Below are 18,170 nucleotides of genomic sequence, written 5' to 3'. Positions count from 1 at the left end.
CCTCAGTTTCTTCATCTGCAAACTGGGCAGACGGTCCTTACAGGAAGGGTTAGAGGATCAGGGGCAATAATGTGTGCCAGCTGCTCAGCGCAGTGCCTGGCTGTTCCTAGACTCTTATGAAGCATTCATCCCCTTCCCTCTTCCTTCCTCACCTGCTGAAACCCCATCCCTTCAACTCTGCCAACACTGAGACTGTCCAGCCATCTCCAGTTTCCCCAGCAGGGTGTGATCACTTGTACTTCTGCAGGCAACAGACTTAAAACACCACCCCCTCAAACCACATCTTAGAGAGCTGCTGTGTTTCCTCCCAGGAGGCTGATGAGTTAACTTCTGTAAAGTAAATCCGATTTGCCCACTGACTGTCATCCTCTATTAAAGGATGTGTCCCCACAAGAAACGGAATCATATTAAGAAGAGTTCCCGTTTATTAGGCTCCCCCTGGGGACCAGGCACTGCCCATCATCTGCCTCTGAGGCTCACAACACTCCTGCCAGGTATTATCTCAATTTTTCAGAGAGAGAAACTAAGGCTCAGAGAGGGAAAGTCTCTTTCTCAAAGTCACACAGCAGAGAGGGGGCCAAGCTGATACTCAAATTTTAGTTTTATCTGATTCCAAAGTCAAAAATAACTACCACACCACAGAACATGGTAGATGCAATTGGGGTGGGGACCTGGAACTCAGAACGCATTACAAATTGACACTATGCCTCTTGGGAGTTTTTATCTAAGTGGGTGTTTTCCCTGTAAAACTCTTCTGACACCAAAAATGACCCTCCCCGCCCACATCCCCACAGAGCCCTGGGGATCCCCCTTACCACTTATTTATCCCACCTCCGCATCCTACTAACTCCCAATTCTACTGGCTCTTCAAGGCCGCCCGGTTTAAATACCACCTCCCCATTTTTCTCCCCTTTCTGACAGCAGTTCCTCTCCCATGCTTTTGTCTTGAATTTTACTTAAGGTTATGTTCAAACAACCCTGGTAGGATCTGCTTTTATCTCTGAGCCTAATCTTTGTTGAATGAATAATGAGCTCCATCCTCAGCCTCTACCAAGCAGCCATTATGCTCCCTACCTTGGTTTTCATCATTCATTCCTCTAGTGAAATATCAGGAGTTCCTTGCTGGGAGACAGCACTCTGGTTTTTCTCTGATGCCACCACCCCTCAGGGCTTAAAACATATTGGAGGCATATAGGAAAAGTAGAAAGGGTGAGTGGGTTAATAGATGGAAGAATGGATGGATGGAAGAATGATGAGTGGATGGAATTGTTACTAGATGTGTGAATAAACTGGTAGAAGGATGGGTGGATGGCAAGATGGATGGATGCTTGGATGGATGGCAGCATGAAGGATGAATGGAATAATGGGTAGATGGAAAGATCAATGTACATATGGCTGGATGGATGGATAAAGGATGAAAGGATGGGTGGATGGATACAACAGAAGGAAAGCAACGTTGGAACATAATGAAAGTATCTTGGGAAAATTGTCCAAATAGCACCGTGCAAAGCCCCAAAAGGCAATGATAAAAGGAAAAAGATAAAAACGGGCACAGGGCTTCCCTGGTGGCGCAGTGGGTGAGAGTCCGCCTGCTGATGCAGGGGACACGGGTTCGTGCCCTGGTCTGGGAAGATCCCACATGCCGCAGAGCGGCTGGGCCCGTGAGCCATGGCCGCTGAGCCTGCGCATCCGGGGCCTGTGCTCCGCAACGGGAGAGGCCACAGCAGTGAGGGGCCCGCGTACCGCAAAAAAAAAAACAAAAAAAAAACGGGCACAATTTAGATTAGAGAGGATGGATAAAGTGCCGAGGCCAAGAGAGGTGTCCAAAGTTGAGCTGACAATGGGGGAAGTTTTGGGACTCCAAGCCTTACCCTTGACAAGGGCCTTCAAAACAATGGTCTCAAATTCCTCAGGGCCATCATCAGTTGAATAGACTGTCAGCAGCTCCTTCCGACTCATGATCCTCTCCACCTGCAGAATACCAAGTTTTGCAACCCACACCCAACTCCCTGGCCCTGTCCACAGAGATATAGAACATTCCCCTGAAGGACCCAGTAGTCTAGGTGCCTAGCACCCTCTACTCCCAGAACCTAGGGGGCATCCAGGCCCCCAGGCCTCTCCTCCCTTAAACCCAGGAGTCCAGGCTCCCAGCCTTTCCTCCCTCATATCCATGAGGCTGGGCCCCCATTCCCCTTCCCTTGGATCCAGGTCTCCAAATCCTCAGCATCCTCACCTCTCAAGGTCCAGGAGCCCAGGTTCCCAGCTCCCTCCCATCTCAGGTTCCAGAGTTGGACCCCCAATGTCATACCTGGGCCTGTAGGACCTCAGGGTCCCCTTTGGGGAAGAAACGTTTAATCAGATCTTGGGCTTCACATCGCCTGCCTCCTCCAGTCCCTGGAGCCAGAGTGTAGATCTCTGCCAGGCAGTCTGCAGCTCCCCCAGACCCGGCCACCAGGAGGCAGGGGAGCTGAGCCTGGGTGGCCTTCTCTATCCGCTACAGGACAAAAGGGGGAGTCAGGTTAGGGAAGGAAAGTATTCACACCTCCTGGAGTCTAGATTCCCAGCCCCCTCCTCCCCTAGGACACAGGAGTACAGCCCCCGGCTACTGCCCCCCCTTAGACCCAGGCACCTGAGCCCTTATTACCTTCAACATCTTTTCATCACCATCAATCAAGAGAAGGAGGACAGGGATGTCAATTCCAGTCCCTGAGGAGAGAAGAGAGCACAGGGCTTGGTCACCTCCCATCAGCCTCTGTCAGCGATGGGAGAGAACCACGTTTCCCAGGAGTCCCCAGGGCAAACGCTGGCTTCTGCCTAATCCTCTGTCCGGAGGCACATGAGAACTGTCATGCCTTTGAGGATGTTGGGAGGGGCCAGATCTTGAAGACAGTAATGTTCAATTTCTCAAGGGAGGAGAGGGCTGGGAGCCTGGACTCCTGGGTTCCCGAATGAGGTATGAGTCAATCCTATAACTGATTAACCATCCAGGAGCCAGGAGAGGATGAAAGTGCAAATAGAAAATAAAGGAAATAAGGAATAGAAAGGACTATCCAAATACAATAAAGATATTTATCAAAGCCCAATAGCAAACTCATATAAGTTTTTTACGAACTCTATTCCCAATAAAATAAGAACTGAAACAACATTACTACTATTCACACTTATCTGGGAGTTTTGAGCTAATGTAACAATGCAAGAAAATGAAATAATTGGAATGAAAACTTGTACATATATTTTTTAAGCTGAAAGAGACAAAGGTATCTATTTGAAGGAAAGATGATTTATATTCTCAGAAAATTGGAGAGACTCCACTCAAAATAACTAAATATTAATAAGAGAATTTGGTTAAGAGAATTAATACAAAAATTACACAAAAATAAAAAATTTTTCTACAACTATTATAATATGTATCTTATCCATGTTTTCACAAAAATGATAAAATACCTGGGAATTAATTCATACAGAGGTATAATACTTTTATAAGGAAATTGATAAACATTATATAAGAACAAGTCCTGAATAAATGGAAAAACAAATACCATGTTAACCTCTCACAATGTAACACATAAATTCAATGCAGTTTGGAGAAAGAGGGAGGTAGGAGGAGGTTGGCAGTGTTTTCCTGTTTTTTTCTTAATGGAACAAAATAATTTTTAAATTCATATGAAAGAATTAATATCAGAGGAGTTAAGAAATTTTTGAGAAATGACAGTAGGGAGAAACTTTCCCTAATATATATTCAAACGTCTTTAAACTGCTGTAAACAACAACAGGAACAAATATATATATATATATATATATATATATATATATATATATATATATAATTTTTTTTTTTTTTGGCCATGCTGCACAGCATGTCGGATCTTAGTTCCCTGACCAGGGATTGAACCTGCACCCCCTGCATTGGACATGCAGAGTCTTAACCACTGGACCACCAGGGAAGTCCCAAACAAAATATATTTTTGGCACAGGAATAAATAGGTAGAAGAGAAAAAGGTTCAGAAATACTTCAACATATAAAGGAACTGAATATACAACTTAAGTGGCATTTCAATTTAGCTGGAAAAAGATGGTTTATTTATTAAATGGACATGAAGAGAATGTGGTTTCCCATTTGGAAGAAAAAAATGTAGACTCCCTATCTCAAAACACCTAAAAATCATTTCCAGATGGATTAAAAGTTTAAACATAAAAATATAAGATATTAAAAAAGAAGACTTAGAATATTTGTATAGCATTGGAGTGAAATGGACCTTCCTAAAAAACCAAGGGAAACCAAGGGGCTATAAAAGGAACAACAAATATATCTAACCACATAAAAATGATAGAATTTTTATGGAAGTAGACACCATAATTAAAGTATCTTCTAAAAATTTTACATCTAACAGTCAAAGCGTTACTAAGGACAGGATACAAAGAATTCTTACAAAAAGACAAGAAAGAAATAACCCAATTCAAAAATGTGCAAAGAATATGAATAGACAATTCATAATTGAGGAAATCTGATTGGCCAACAAAATATACGTTTATATCTTTTAACAGTGGTTAGATAAATTAAAAAATCAAATGAAAAGTGGCATGTCACTTTTTACCCATCAAATTTGCCAAAAAAAAAAAATTTAAACCAAGAGTATCCAGAGCCGGTTAAGACTGGACAGAAAAGGAAACTCTCACACATTCTCGATGAGAGTGAAAACTGCTACACACTTTAAGAAAGTGATCTAGTACTATCTATTAGTATACACACAGAGCAATCTCACTTGGGGGATCTACTATATAGAATTTAAAACACCTGGATGTAATTATGGATGTTCATACAAAGATATTTATTCAGCGTTGTTTGTAGTGCCAAACACTGATAGCACTTTAAGTATCCACCAATTGAGAAAAATTTAAATAACAGATGGTACAACCATTACCAAGGAATATCATACAACTATTAAAAGGAGATACAAGATAGAGAAGTTTGTACCTAAAAGGGATGGTTATAAGAAAGTGATATGTATATGTATAGTATAAAAGAGAGAAAGGAACACCACTGAGCATAGCATAGGATTTTATAAGCATAGACAAAGATATAAAAGGATTAACTCCAAACCATATAACACAGATTACCCCAATAGAAGGGATTGGAGCTGGGAAGGGAATTTTCTAACGTCTTTTTATTTTCTTCTTTGACCAGTGGGTTATTTACAAACTACAATTCAGGCAATGCTATGAATTTCCTTATATACCTTCGCATGGTTTGATTAGTTCCAGTAAACACATATTAAAGCTGCCATAAAATATTATGTTGAGTGAAAGAAGCCAGTCTCAAAAGGTCATGTATTATATTATTCCATTTATTTAGCTTCTGGAAAAGAGAAGACTAGAGTGATGGAAAACAGATCAGTGGCTGCCAGGGGCTGGGTGCAAAAGGAATGCCTTCATGGTAACAGAACTGGTCTATGTCCTGACTGTGGACATGAATCTCTACACACGCCTAAACTCACAGAATTATACACCCCAAAAAAGTCAGTTTGCACCCCAAAAAGATAATTTTACAAATAAGATTAAAGTTGCCGAAAAGCTAAGTAAAGTTTAAGAATTAAATGGGGGACTTCCCTGGTGGTGCAGTGGTTAAGAATCTGCCTGCCAATGCAGGAAAAACGGGTTCAATCCCTGGTCCGGGAAGATCCCACATGCCGTGGAGCAACTAAGCCCGTGCACCACACTACTGAGCCTGCACTCTAGAGCCCACAAGCCACAACTATTGAGCCCTCGTGCCGCAACTACTGAAACCCATGCGCCTAGAGCCCGTGCTCCGCAACAAGAGAGGCCACCGCGATGAGAAGCCTGCGCACCGCAACGAAGAGTAGCCCTTGCTCGCCACAGCTAGAGAAAGCCCGCGCACAGCAACGAAGACCCAATGCAGCCAAAAATAAATAAATACTTAAAAAAAAAAAGAATTAAATGGACACTTTTTAAAATACAGGAAATGTTTATAAAGAAGCAGGTTTCTGTTTAGTTGACTTTCCACATTGGACATTTCCTTTCTGTTTTTTTTTTTTTTTTTTTTAAAGCTGCCAGTTTCTTTTTTTTTTTTTTTTTTTTTTTGCGGTACGCGGGCCTCTCACTGTCGCGGCCTCTCGCATTGCGGAGCACAGGCTCCGGACGCGCAGGCTCAGTGGCCATGGCTCACGGGCCCAGCCGCTCCGCGGCACGTGGGATCCTCCCGGACCGGGGCACGAACCCGTGCCCCCTGCATCGGCACGCGGACTCTCAACCACTGCGCCACCTGGGAAGCCCTCCTTTCTGTTTTAGTGATTTCTGCCCTGTCTTTATTATATCCTTGCTTCTACTTTCTCTAGATTTGATTTGCTCTTCTGTTTCTAGGATTTTTTTTAATTGGAGACTTAAATCATTGATTTTCAATCTTTCTTTTCTTTTCATTTTAGGTAAGCATTTAAGTCTACAGATTTCCCTCTAAGTACTGCAATAGCTGCATCCCCAAAGTGTTGGTATGTCATAACATTATTATCATTCAGTTCAAAATATTTTCTAGCTTCTTTCTTTTTCCTTCTTTGATCCATGGGTTATTTACAAACTACAGTTCATGAAATGATATGGATGAATCTCACAGAAATAATGTCGAATATGAGAAGGCAGAATTTAAAACATGGGTTTGGTGTGATTGTATTCATATGAAACACAGTCAGAACTACTCTGCTGTGACAAGCAGGATAGGGTGGCTCTTGGGTGTGGGCAGAAAGCTTCTGGGGGCTGGTATTACTGTTTCTTGATCTGGGTGCTGGCTGCATAAGTGGATTCAATTTGTTAAAAATTCATCAAGCTGGGCTTCCCTGGTGGCGCAGTGGTTGACAGTCCGCCTGCCGATGCAGGGGACACGGGTTCGTGCCCCAGTCTGGGAAGATCCCACGTGCCGCGGAGTGGCTGAGCCTGCGCGTCCGGAGCCTGTGCTCCGCAACGGGAGAGGCCACAGCAGTGAGAGGCCCGTGTACCGCAAAAAAAAAAAAAAAAAAAAAAATCATCAAGCTGTCCACCTTTCGGTATTGTAGATTTCAAGATAATGATTTTTTCAAACACAGCAAATGATGGGAGGAGGCACTTGACCATAGGAAACTCCCCCTGGCCGCAACCCCCAAATTCCTACCAGATCTGACCACTGGGATCCTGAGCTTTGGGCTGTGAATCCCCGGTGGAAGGAGCCACTCACCTCCCACGCCCGTCTTCTGTTGGGCAAGGTAGGACTCGAAGCCCAAGCGGAAGCGGTTCTCGCCGCCCAGGCGGCCGTGGGTGCCGTCGTCCACCAGAAGGAAGGCCGAATAGTTGTAGTCGAGAGCAAACTGGACCCCATCCTCGGGGTCACCGCGCCACCGGTACCTCGCAGGAAACGAGCCCTGGGGGACAAGTGGCCAGACCAGGGAGTCTTTCCATCAGGGCCAAGAGGACAGACACCCAGCCCCGTTCTCCCTCAGACCCGGAACTACAGGTCCCCAGCCCCTCCTCCCTCATACCCAGGAGTCCAGGCCCCCAGCCCCTCCCCCCTCAGACCCCAGACTCCTGGCCCCCAACCCCCACCTTGTCCAAGACCCTGGGTCCCACCTTGGGGTTGATGAGGGTGTCTCTATTCCGAACCACGCCCCAGGGGGCCACGCCCATGGCCACCACCTTGTTGCCCCCAGTCCTGGCTGTCTGGTGGTCCCGCACTGCCACACCCACATGCCGTCCAATGCCCTTGTGCAGCCCTCCGGTGACAATCCAGGCCCCTACACAGCGACACAGACTGGTGGTGAGGTCCAGAGACACACAGGCGTGCAGAGACAGACAGAGACTAGAGAGTGAGACAAAACCCCACACACAAAGGCGGGAGTGGGGAAAGACAGAATTCCAGGGAAGTGGGGGAGATGGGGGGGGCAGCCGGCCCCGGCCCAGGAGGCAGATGCCCACCCTCAGTCACCTGTGTTCTGGGCAGCCCGCACCAGCCCGCGTCGCAGCAGGTCCTGCAGCCAAGTCTGGAGGGTGGGGCCCCCCGACCCCCCCAGCACTGACACCACCAGGTTCGGGGCCTGGAAGCCCCATATGTTTGTGACCAGATTATAAACTGTAGCTGGATCCGTGCGGTCAGAGAGCCGGAGGAACTGTGGACACACAAGAGGAAGGGACACGGGGAAGGGGACAGAGACAGAGAGAAAGGGACAGAGACGCAGAGAGAGGAGCACAGAGATGGGGGGAGGGGGGACGGGGACAGAGACCCAGAGGGGAGGGATGGAGACCCAGAGAGAGGAGGACAGAGACCCAGAGAGAGGGGGACAGGCTTAGAAAAGACAGGGGTGGAGGGGACAGGGATCCAGGAGAGGTGAAGATAGGGATGGGTAAATGGGGAGACACAATGTTCAGTTGGGATACCCCCAGACCCTGGCTCCGGGAGCCCCTGAGGCATGCAGCCCCACTGGTCAACCCTGGCCCTGCCCAGACATGCAAGCCTCACATTGCTGGCCTTGCGGCCGGCACCCAGGAAGTCCAGGTCTCCGAAGGCATCTGTGGGCTTCTCCGTGGTGTGCAAGTCACTGTCCCATACGGTCACCACGGCTGCCCCGAATGCATCCTCCACAGCCACTGATGGGTGGGCACACCGGGGTTGCCCACACTGGCACAAGGTCCCCCTGAGGGGGGAGGGGAAGGAGGAGGATGAAGCCCAGAGGCGTCCGCACCGACCCCAAGCATCCTGTAGAAATGTCCATATTTCTGCATCTCCCTCCAGAGGAGCTCACAGTCCATACTGACCCTGGCCCTGGCCCTGGCCCTCCATGGTTCTGACCAGCCTGAGGGAGAGACTGGGGCAGAACAACCACAGTCACCTCACCCACCAGCAGGAAGCCACAGTGGCTCAAGAGCACCTGAGCAGGGAGGTCTGCATACCAGATCCCACACTCACTGCTGCCTTCAGGGCCTGACGTGGAAAAGTGCAGGGGGCCATTGGGGATGTCCTTGCTGCCCCCAGTTCAAACAGATGGTATTCACACGAAAAGGAAAATCAAGAGAGTGATCACAGAGCACGCATGCACTAGAGGCCAAGGCAGCTGTGTGACTTTGAGCAAGTAGTTTCATCTCTCTGAGCCTAAATTTCCACCTCAAATGGAAAGGCAATGATAGCCCAGCCTCCGTCATAGAACTGTGAGGGGCCAATGAAATAACACAACATTTCCTAAAATGGGGGCCGCATACCAGATCCGGTCTCCGTGAACTCCACACTGAGCTTTAAATAACCTTGAACAACACAGTAAGAAAGTCATTCCTTTTTGAGTTCTCCTAATTACTGTCAAGGAGAGAGGATCAGCTGGGTGCTAGAATGTTTTTAATGCCTAACTCTTTACTTTTTCTTTTTAACAGAGAAAAGCTGGCCTCAGGCTCAGAAAACCGGGCTGGCAACAGCATCCACTTAGACGGTAAATACTTTTCACCTGGTTTTCATTGTGATTGTCTTTTATGGCTTGTTTCTTTCTCTTTGTGGCAAATGGAACAGATTTTGCATTTACGGTGATCACATATGAAACTTCTTTCCCCCTAAATAAATACGCAAGTATCCCTTGTTACCTAATGGGATTGGCACCTGAGTTTAAAAACAGCAAGCCACACAGGTTTGGGAGATGAGGGATTTATTTGAAAATGTATCTAAATCTCTTTGGTCCCTGATTCCAGAAGGGATTCAAATATCGGGGGAGACCTGCATTTATGTAAACAGAGTGAGCCATGATTTAAGGACTAATTTTATGGAAAGAATAGCACAGGTGGTCCATGGATTTGACAAGAGTTGTAAAGTCACTAAAAGAATGGCCAACAAATCCAAACAGAATACACCAGCTCCTGGCACAGTGAGAACTATAGGATACATCCCTCCCTCTTCCTGAGTCTACCTCCAGGGTCCTGGCATGCCTCAGTTTACCCACTTGATCCTTTCACCTATCTCAACCCCGTCCCTGGACCCCCCCCCCCTCATTCCTGTCCATCTACTTCCCACGAGCCCTTCCTGGCAAAATTTCTTCATGGAATGTTCCAGAACCTGAACTGTCCAGTACAGTAGCCTCTAGCCACACCGTGCTCCTTATAGTCAAATAAATTAAAATTAGATACAACTAAAAATTCAGTTCCTCAGTTGCTCTGGCCACATTTCAAGTGATCAGGAGCCATACGTGGCCAGTGCCTGCCATACTGGATGTGGATATAGAACATTTTCACCATTGCAGAAACTTCTGGTAGACAGCACTGGCAGACTCCCCCTCTGTCCGTCTCATCTCCTACCCCCCTTTCTCTGTGTGGCCACTGAAAACGAAATTGTTCCCGATAAAAATCAGCAATTACCTGCACATCCCCGAGTACAATGGCTCCTATTCAGGTCTCATCTGACTCCGACAAAGTAGCACTGGTCATATCTAAAAGGCTGACTCTAGAAAAGCTTTTCCCTGGCAGAGCACACCCATTCCCCTGGCTGCTCTGTCTCTGCCTCATCTGTGGCTTTCTCTTCTTCTGTGCCTCCCTTGAGTGTAGGTGTTCCCCAGAGCCAGGACCACATGCCTTCCCTACATGGGTCTCAAACTCAATGGCCCCAAGGGCCAGGCAGGTAATTACGTAAGAGAAAGAAGCATCAGGTGGAAAATTATAAGCGGATGTGCCGGAGGCTGTGCTGACTTGAGGCAGCATGTCTGTCTTGAAGCATTCAGAGACAAGTTTTTAGCAATCCTTTCTTCCGTGGAAGAAAAAAAAGAAAACATCGGCCATAGAATTGCCAGTTTGCAACCTCCTCTGATTTTACACTTTCTTCCCCCCATCCTACTTCCACTTCAGTTTCCATTACCACCTACAGCTAGGACTTCTCAAATCTTGGATGGAAGTCACAGACCTTTCCTGAGTCCCTGAACCAGGTTTGCAATGCCCCTGGCTCCCCCAGGCCCCTCCCACACACGAAATCCCACTCTGAGCTGGGCAACATTTCCCAAACCTACTCATGCACCTGGGTTCCTATCTCGGGGACAAGCTCACTGTTTCCCAGGCCCCAGACCAGATGTCTGGGCCCATCCTCCCCTCTCCCCTCTCACTCTGCAAATCCATCGGTCCCCAAGCTCCTGCCCCTGAATCTTTGCCCTGTCCCCACCTCTCTGTGTCCCCTCAGCCCTGGCCTGCCTCAGGCCTGTTCTCCTCCCACCTGTCCCTTGCCCAGCCTCTTCCCCAGCTTCCTGAACTCCTATTCATCCTCATGTGGCCCTCAGGGCATCTATCCACACCCAGAGCTGACTCTGCCCCTCCCATGGCTCCCCGGAACACCAACCCCTCGGGGTGACATTTGAGGCTGTCTGACTACTGGCCCTGCCCTCCTGCTTGATATCCTCTTTCAGATGCTCTCTGCACCTTGAACTCTGCCCCATTTGCAAGCCACATAGTCAATAGGGGGCAATTTATACTTGTTCCCACTCCTGGAATCCAACCCACCTTCAACTGTCAAACTCCAACTTTATCACCTTCCAATGTCACCTCATTAGCCCCTCCTCCTACAGAAGCCATTGGTGACACCCTGTGTCCCCTCCTCGGACTTAACCAGATGCCTCCTCTTGGCTCCCACTGGGCCCAGTGGCTTGTCCTTTGCAGCTCCCATCTCCTTGCCTTATAATCATCTTCCTCCCACCAGACCAGAGGTTCCTAAAATTCCTTGACCGCCCTTTCCATCAGTAAAAGTTTTTGAGCACTCACCCCCAAATAATATATATGTTTATTTATACATAATTCAAGCCATCCTGCACTAATATAGTCATAATAAAACACACACTAAATTAGGAACGTTGACATTTCCCATACCCCAAAGATTGCCTTGAGGACACTAGAAAGCCAGAACCCACTTGAGAGACCATCACTGAAGGCCAGGAACTCCTAATGGTGGCCACTCCCCACCCCTCAGCCACCCAGCACAAGCACAGGCCCTACACATGCTAGTAATTGCTACCTTCCGGTGGTTCCTATGGACATATTTTCCAGTGATTACTATGTGCTGGGCACTGTTTCAGAAATATCATAAGCAGTAACTTGTTTAATTCTTACAATATCCGCAGGAAATGGAGCCTGGTTTTTTTTTTTTTTTTCTTTTTGCAGTACGCGGGCCTCTCACTGTTGTGGCCTCTCCCGTTGCGGAGCACAGGCTCCAGACGCGCAGGCTCAGCGGCCATGGCTCACGGGCCTAGCCGCTCCGCGGCATGTGGGATCTTCCCGGACAGGGGCACAAACCCGTGTCCCCTGCATCGGCAGGCGGACTCTCAACCACTGCGCCACCAGGGAAGCCCTAGAGCCTGTTTTTATGCCCAGATGATAGATGAGGCCCAGAGAAGTGAAATGATTTGCCCGAAGCCACACAGCACGTGTCCCAGCTGAAATCTGAACCCTGGCAGGGCCTGTGCTCTTGAAAATAATGCCCCCTTGGAAGTGCTGAGTGAGAATTTCTTGGAGGAATGAACGAACAAGTGAATGGATGAAACAGAGACAGCCAAGAAAGAAAGACAGAGAAAGTGACACCAGGAGGCAGAGACACACAGAAGGGACACGGGGAAGGAAAAAACCAGAACCCAGCCCTGGGTCTTGAACACTGAACCTGAGCGGGAGGATGGGAAATTAGAAGTGTTTGCAGACTGACCCAAGCCCTCCCCGAGGTAGAGAGCCACCAGGGAACGCCCTTGGGAGTATCCGCTCTGACTGGGGAAGGGAAGGAACCGAAAGGCGGGGTCTGCGGTGGGCGGGGTCAGCGGACCCGGGACACTCTGGGGTCTGTCCCCGGGGCGAACTCCTCACCCCGCATCTGTGGGGTCAACGATGAAAGTCGTGCACGTCTTCTTCTTGAAGATCTTGGGGATCCAGCTCTGGAGACAGGAACAAGGAGTGGTGGGGTGGATCCAGTTAGGGTCACTCCGTGACCCACCCGCGCCCTAGCCGGAGACCCAGGAGTCCGGGACCCCAGTGCCCTCCTCTCCCGGACTCAGGAGACTCGACCCCCCCAACCCCCTCACCAATCCGTCCCCAAGGACCCTGGAGTCCGGGCCCCCAGCAACCCCTTCCTTTGTCTGACCCAAGAATCTGGGTCTCAAGCACCCTCCTCTCTGGAAACCAGGAGGCCAGGCCCTAGCTCCCTGTTCCCTCAGGCCTGGGTCCGGCCGCTGTACCTGCTCCTTCTCTGCACCCACCATGCTGCCGCAGCCACCGAAACCTATCCGACTCCCGGCATTCGATCCACCAACCCGGGTTCTAGATGCGCCCTGAACAAACCGGATCCGCCACTTCCCAGCCCAGCCTTGGGCGGGGCCAGGCCTGGGGGGCGGGGAATCTCGGAGAAGCGTAGAGCGGGAGGCGGGGCAAAGGGTCGGACAGGATCCAGAGAGAGGCGGGCAGGGACCCAGGGAGAGGGGGACAGGAACCCAGGGAGAGGGGGACAGAGACGCAGAGAGGAAATGCCAGCGATGAGAGAGAGGGCACACTGACCCAGGTCGGGGGATGGGGGGCGGGAAACACTAAGACTTAGGCGGGGGCAGAGAATCAGAAAGGGGGAACAGAGATTGGGGGGGCGCTACATTGACCCAAAGAGGGAGAGAGAAAGATTTAGATGGGTGGCAGACACTCAGAGGGAGAGGGAGAAGGGGACAGAATCCTCAGGAGGGGGGCAACAGGGACCCTGAGAGAGAGCTGGTGAAGAAACAATGACAGAGAGGGGGAGACCCATAAAGAAGGATGGGAACCCAAAGAGCGAGGGCGACAGTGACAGGATGAGGAGTGGGAGGTACTGCTATGCGGACAGGCAGGGCCACATGTCTCCTGCCGACTCTCTGACAGGGACAGCTGCGGCCTCCTGGGTAACCTGAGCCCCTTGCCCCCCCTCGCTGTATTTATAGCCCTGGCCTGGCGCCATCCCCTGCCCCCAGATCTGAGTTCCAGGGACAGGAGGTCATGGGTACGTGTGCTGGAGCAAAATTCCTTTCACGCCATTCCAGGGCTTCCATATTGGCATCCACCTTCTCAGCAGAGTAGCCCATTCTGGCCAGAAACTCCCCATAATCTAACCCCCAGTCCTTCCTGGGCAGGGGTTTCTCCCCTCAGATACATCCCTCCTGCTACCCTCCCCCATGGCCCAGGCTCCCCCCAGATTGGCCTACTAAAAATCTAGCCATTGTCTTTGCAGCTGCCAAACATGAACTTGTTGGCAACCCAAAGTCAAATCCCTTGGCTCCCCTCTCCTGGCCAAGGAGAGACCCCTTCATCCACCCCCTCCCCAGCTGGGAGGGGGAGGAGCAGGAGGGGAGGGGCAGATGGGGACTGACCCAGAATAACTCGGGGCTGAGAGTAAATTTAGCCACAGAGAGGGGAGGGGAGAGACCCTATTGGCTGGGAAGTGGGAGGGAGGGCCAGAGAGGAGGGTAAGGGGCTCTGGAGACTGCCTCAGAGGGCCTGGCTGTGAGGGCCGGGGGACAGAGGCCGAGAGAGACACAGCAAAGGAACAACACAGGGAGAAAGAAACAGAAGGAGCCCAACATTCATCCACATAGCCATAGCCACAGTGGGAGCCAGCCCTGGGAGAAGCTCTGCTGCCTGTCTGTCCCCATGGGCCACTGTGGGCCATGGCTGCACACTTTTCTCCTCTGGGCTGCAGTGGCCAGCCTGCTTCTCCCCACTGCCGTGACCCAGCAGCTGAGAGGGGCTGGGCTGGGGCCCAGCAACTGGAACGACAATGCAGGAGCTTCGGAGCCCTCAGAGGACGCATCGGGCAAGTTTGGCCACCCCACGCACAGCCATAGAGGCCATGGAGATGAGAACAAGGATGTTTCCACGGAGAGTGGGCATCATTTCTGGGGCCACGGAGACCACAGAGAAGAGGATGAAGATGTCTCCAGAGAATCCCAAGACCATAGGTACCAAGGCCACACGGTGGGAGATGAGAACACCTCTGATGAGGAGGAACACACAGAGCATGCTCAGCAGGCCCGTGGGCACAGAAGCCATGGGAATGAAGAGGCGGATGATTCAGCTGAGCACGGGCACCACTTCCCCAGCCACAGGAGCCATGGCCGTCAAGATGAAGACGAAGTTGTGTCCAGTGAGCATCACCATCATATCGTCAGGCATGTACACCGAGGTCATGGAGAAGAGGAGGATGAAGAAGAGGAAGAGGAGGATGTCTCCACTGAGTATGGACACCAGGTCCACAGACACCAAGACCACGGGAAGGAAAAGGATGAAGATGTCTCAGATGAACACCCCCATCATGGCCCCAGCCACAGACACCGAGGCCATGAAGAAGAAGAAGATGATGATGATGATGTCTCCACTGAGTACATACACCAGACCCACAGGAGTCAAGGCCATGGGAAGGAAGACAATGAAGATGTCTCAGATGAACACCACCATCATATCCCTAGCCACAGACATCAAGGCCACAGAGACAAGGAAGATGAGGATGAGGATGTGTCCACTGAACACTGGCACCAGGTTCCCAGACATACCCACCATGGCCTTGGAGACAACGAGGAGGAGATCACAGTCAAGTTCAGCCACCATGTTGCAAGCCACCAGCCCCAAGGCCACAAGAGCACTAAGGAGGAGGACTTCCCAGAGGAACATGAAAGAGCAGTCCATGGCCATCACCACCACGGAGTCCCCAAGGAGGAAGATGAGGACACCTCTGCCAAGCTTGGCCACCAGGCTCCCAGCCACAGGCAGCAAAGCCACAGAGATAAAGGGACTGGCCACAGAGGGTCCATCAAAGAGGAGACTAACCACCAGTCCCCAGAATACGTGGGGGTAAAGGATAGAAGCCATTTAAGGGAGAGTGATTCTGAGGAGGAAGAGGAAGAGAAGGAAGAGGATCACAGCTCCCATGAAGATGATGATGAAGGTTCAGAGGAGGGAGGAGAAGGTACCCACCATGGCAGCCTGGACCAGGAGGATGAGGAAGACAAGGAGGAAGGTCATGGCCTCAGCCTGAGCCAGGAGGAGGAGGAAGAAGAGGAGGAAGAGGAGGAGGAGAGGAGGGAAGAGAGGGCTGAGGTTTGGGTCCCACTGAGCCAAGACCACCAGGAGGAAGAAGATGAGGAGGAGGGGCTGGAAGAGGATGAGCTCCCCTTCACCATCATCCCCAACCCACTGGCCAGGAGGGAGGTGTCTGGAGGTGCCTCCAGTGAAGAGGAGAGTGGTGAGGACATGGGTAAGTGATCTGACTGGATGATGGGGGTGGGGAGGAGCGGAGTCAACCTGGGTCACTGCTGCCCTCTTGTCCCCACAGATCAGCAGGATGCCCAGGAGTATGGGAACTACCAGCCAGGGTCCCTGTGTGGCTACTGCTCCATCTGCAATGTATGTCCGCAACCCAGCTCCACCCACCAAGCTGTTCCTAGAGTTTGTTTCTGGGCTCTGGTGTGCCTTGGGAGGGCCCTGAGCAACGGGCCCGAGTAAACAAAGACACTTTTGGGGCCAAGTCGGGGACAGACTGGAGGCCAGGAGGCTGGGGAGGAGCCTGGGATAGTGGTCCAGGAAAGAGAGGGTGAGGCCTGAGCTGCACTTGCAGATGTGGGGACAGGGAGGAAGGTTCAAGGCAGAGCCGAGGGAGGTGGGACAGGACTGGAGACTGACAGGCTATGGGGAGAATAGGAAGAGAGGGGGTGAAGAGAGTACCCAAAGGTCCAGCCCACAGAGACAAGGGGACGTCGGGGCGCCTTGCAATAGGGAAATGAGGGGGTGGGAAGCAGATTAAGCAGGTTGGAGGAAGATACTGAGCTCAGTGTCAGAAGTAATGAGGCTGAGAAGTTGGGGATATGTCCAGTGGGCAGGGTGGAGGACTGGCGGGTGGCTCCCAAACGTCCCTCCCTGCCTAACCAGGCTCCTCTGGTCCCCAGCGATGCACTGAATGTGAGAACTGTCACTGTGACGAGGAGAACATGGGAGAGCACTGCGACCAGTGCCAGGTGAGACTTCTCCCAGACTCAAGGATCCACCAGGTTTCCCGACAGCCCGGGACCATCTGAGCACCCCCAGCCCCAAATCTTCTGCCCTCAAACTGACCTAACCCCTTACCCCTGATGCAGCCTTGACTCCAAACCCGATCCTGCCTCTGACCTTAACCTCCGCCTAGCTAGCCTCCTGCCCAAGTACGGCCCACGCCCCATCCTAACACCGCCCCTGACCACCTCGTACCGCTCATTCTCTCTCCCCACCCCCGCCCCCAGCACTGCCAGTTCTGCTACCTCTGCCCGCTGCTCTGCGAAACTGTCTGCACTCCGGGTGAGCATGGGTGGGGCCCAGAAGAAACCTGATGAAGGGGCGGGGCCTGGTGGGTGGAGCCAACCTGAGGAGCAGGCTGGAAGGTTGTGGGCGTGGCTATGTGCGGAGGCGTGGCCAAGGCTGGGACTCTGTGACGAGCGGGAGGAGCACGGAGGGGCGGGGCCGGGCAGAGGGAAGGTTGGGGATAGGTGCCAAAACCTAAGAGGTTCGGATTGAGGGGTTAGCCTAGAACCAAGAGGTTGGGGCCAAAGCAAGTGGAATTCGAAGGACGCGGCGGGGCGTGGGGCTATTGGAGAATGGGAACACTTAGAGCCAGGAGGAAGGGAGGAGTCGCTGTAGAAGGAATTAGTTTGGGGGAAGGAATCCAGAAAAGGGGGCGGAGCTAGTCCTGGTCCTGGACTGAGTGAAAAGTGGCCCCCAATTTCACCCGTGGTGTACCCCTCAAGCCTCTTCTCTCCTACAGGAAGCTACGTCGACTATTTCTCCTCGTCCCTGTACCAGTAAGTGTGTGGAGGGGGGATGTTTAAGGGCCCCGTTTAGAAAGGTGCTGTCCCGCTATGAATTATTGGAAAGCCCTGAGCCTCTAGTCCCCCCTTGGTGAAATGAGCAGGTTAACGACCTCTAAGCGCCCTGGTGTGAGCTTTGGACACTTCGGCTGTCCAACCTCTGCGTCCTTCTCTCCAGAGCCCTGGCAGACATGCTGGAAACTCCGAAACCCTAACCCAGACACACGGCTGCGGCGCAGATACATCTCCCTGGCCCTCCAACCCCTTTCCACGGGCCATATTTATTTCTCTGAATAAACGTGCTCCCCGAAACCTCATTGTCTGGCCTGGGGTCTGGATCCTCTGGGCACCGGGGAATGC

General features: G+C 51.0%; 2 protein-coding genes across 8 annotated transcripts in view; one reads left to right on the top strand and one right to left on the bottom strand.

Annotated features, from left to right (window-relative positions):
* Window positions 1–13,351, bottom strand: part of TRPM4 (transient receptor potential cation channel subfamily M member 4) — a 33,434-nt gene extending 20,083 nt beyond the window's left edge. For 4 of the 7 annotated variants that reach the window (XR_004523509.2, XR_004523510.2, XM_033846115.2 and 1 more), the window contains exons 1-9: window positions 13,203–13,350; window positions 12,835–12,902; window positions 8,495–8,669; window positions 7,964–8,144; window positions 7,609–7,772; window positions 7,220–7,403; window positions 2,645–2,706; window positions 2,309–2,494; window positions 1,872–1,971 (exon numbers count right to left, since the gene is read on the bottom strand). Coding sequence is in view for 5 of the 7 variants with exons in the window: in XM_033846115.2 (XP_033702006.1) it covers window positions 1,872–1,971; window positions 2,309–2,494; window positions 2,645–2,706; window positions 7,220–7,403; window positions 7,609–7,772; window positions 7,964–8,144; window positions 8,495–8,669; window positions 12,835–12,902; window positions 13,203–13,226 (1,144 nt within the window). In the remaining 2 variants the exon portion in view is untranslated. Of the gene's footprint in view, window positions 1–1,871; window positions 1,972–2,308; window positions 2,495–2,644; window positions 2,707–7,219; window positions 7,404–7,608; window positions 7,773–7,963; window positions 8,145–8,494; window positions 8,670–12,834; window positions 12,903–13,202 lie in introns of all 7 variants that reach the window. The other 3 variants (XM_033846118.2, XM_033846117.2, XM_033846119.2) reach the window with 3 other exon arrangements.
* A 258-nt stretch (window positions 13,352–13,609) lies between these two features.
* Window positions 13,610–18,127, top strand: HRC (histidine rich calcium binding protein). Its single transcript, XM_033846271.2, has 6 exons — window positions 13,610–16,231; window positions 16,310–16,380; window positions 16,920–16,988; window positions 17,250–17,304; window positions 17,768–17,804; window positions 17,989–18,127. The coding sequence occupies exons 1-6, from the start codon at window positions 14,632–14,634 to the stop codon at window positions 18,023–18,025; spliced, it is 1,869 nt and encodes a 622-aa protein (XP_033702162.1). The 5' UTR covers window positions 13,610–14,631; the 3' UTR covers window positions 18,026–18,127.
* The last annotated feature ends 43 nt before the right edge of the window (window positions 18,128–18,170 follow it).

This window comes from Tursiops truncatus, chromosome 19 (genome assembly GCF_011762595.2).
Source record: "Tursiops truncatus isolate mTurTru1 chromosome 19, mTurTru1.mat.Y, whole genome shotgun sequence".
NCBI lineage: Eukaryota > Metazoa > Chordata > Mammalia > Artiodactyla > Delphinidae > Tursiops > Tursiops truncatus.
This window is presented reverse-complemented; position numbering and strand designations above follow the sequence as displayed.

Excerpts from the sequence above, each read along its gene's own strand:
- HRC (XM_033846271.2), top strand. The coding sequence starts at position 14,632 with ATGGGCCACTGTGGGCCATGGCTGCACACTTTTCTCCTCTGGGCTGCA. Across the intron at positions 16,381-16,919 it reads GCTACTGCTCCATCTGCAAT|CGATGCACTGAATGTGAGAA; the intron begins GTATGTCCGCAA and ends TCTGGTCCCCAG. Across the intron at positions 17,805-17,988 it reads TTCTCCTCGTCCCTGTACCA|AGCCCTGGCAGACATGCTGG; the intron begins GTAAGTGTGTGG and ends CCTTCTCTCCAG.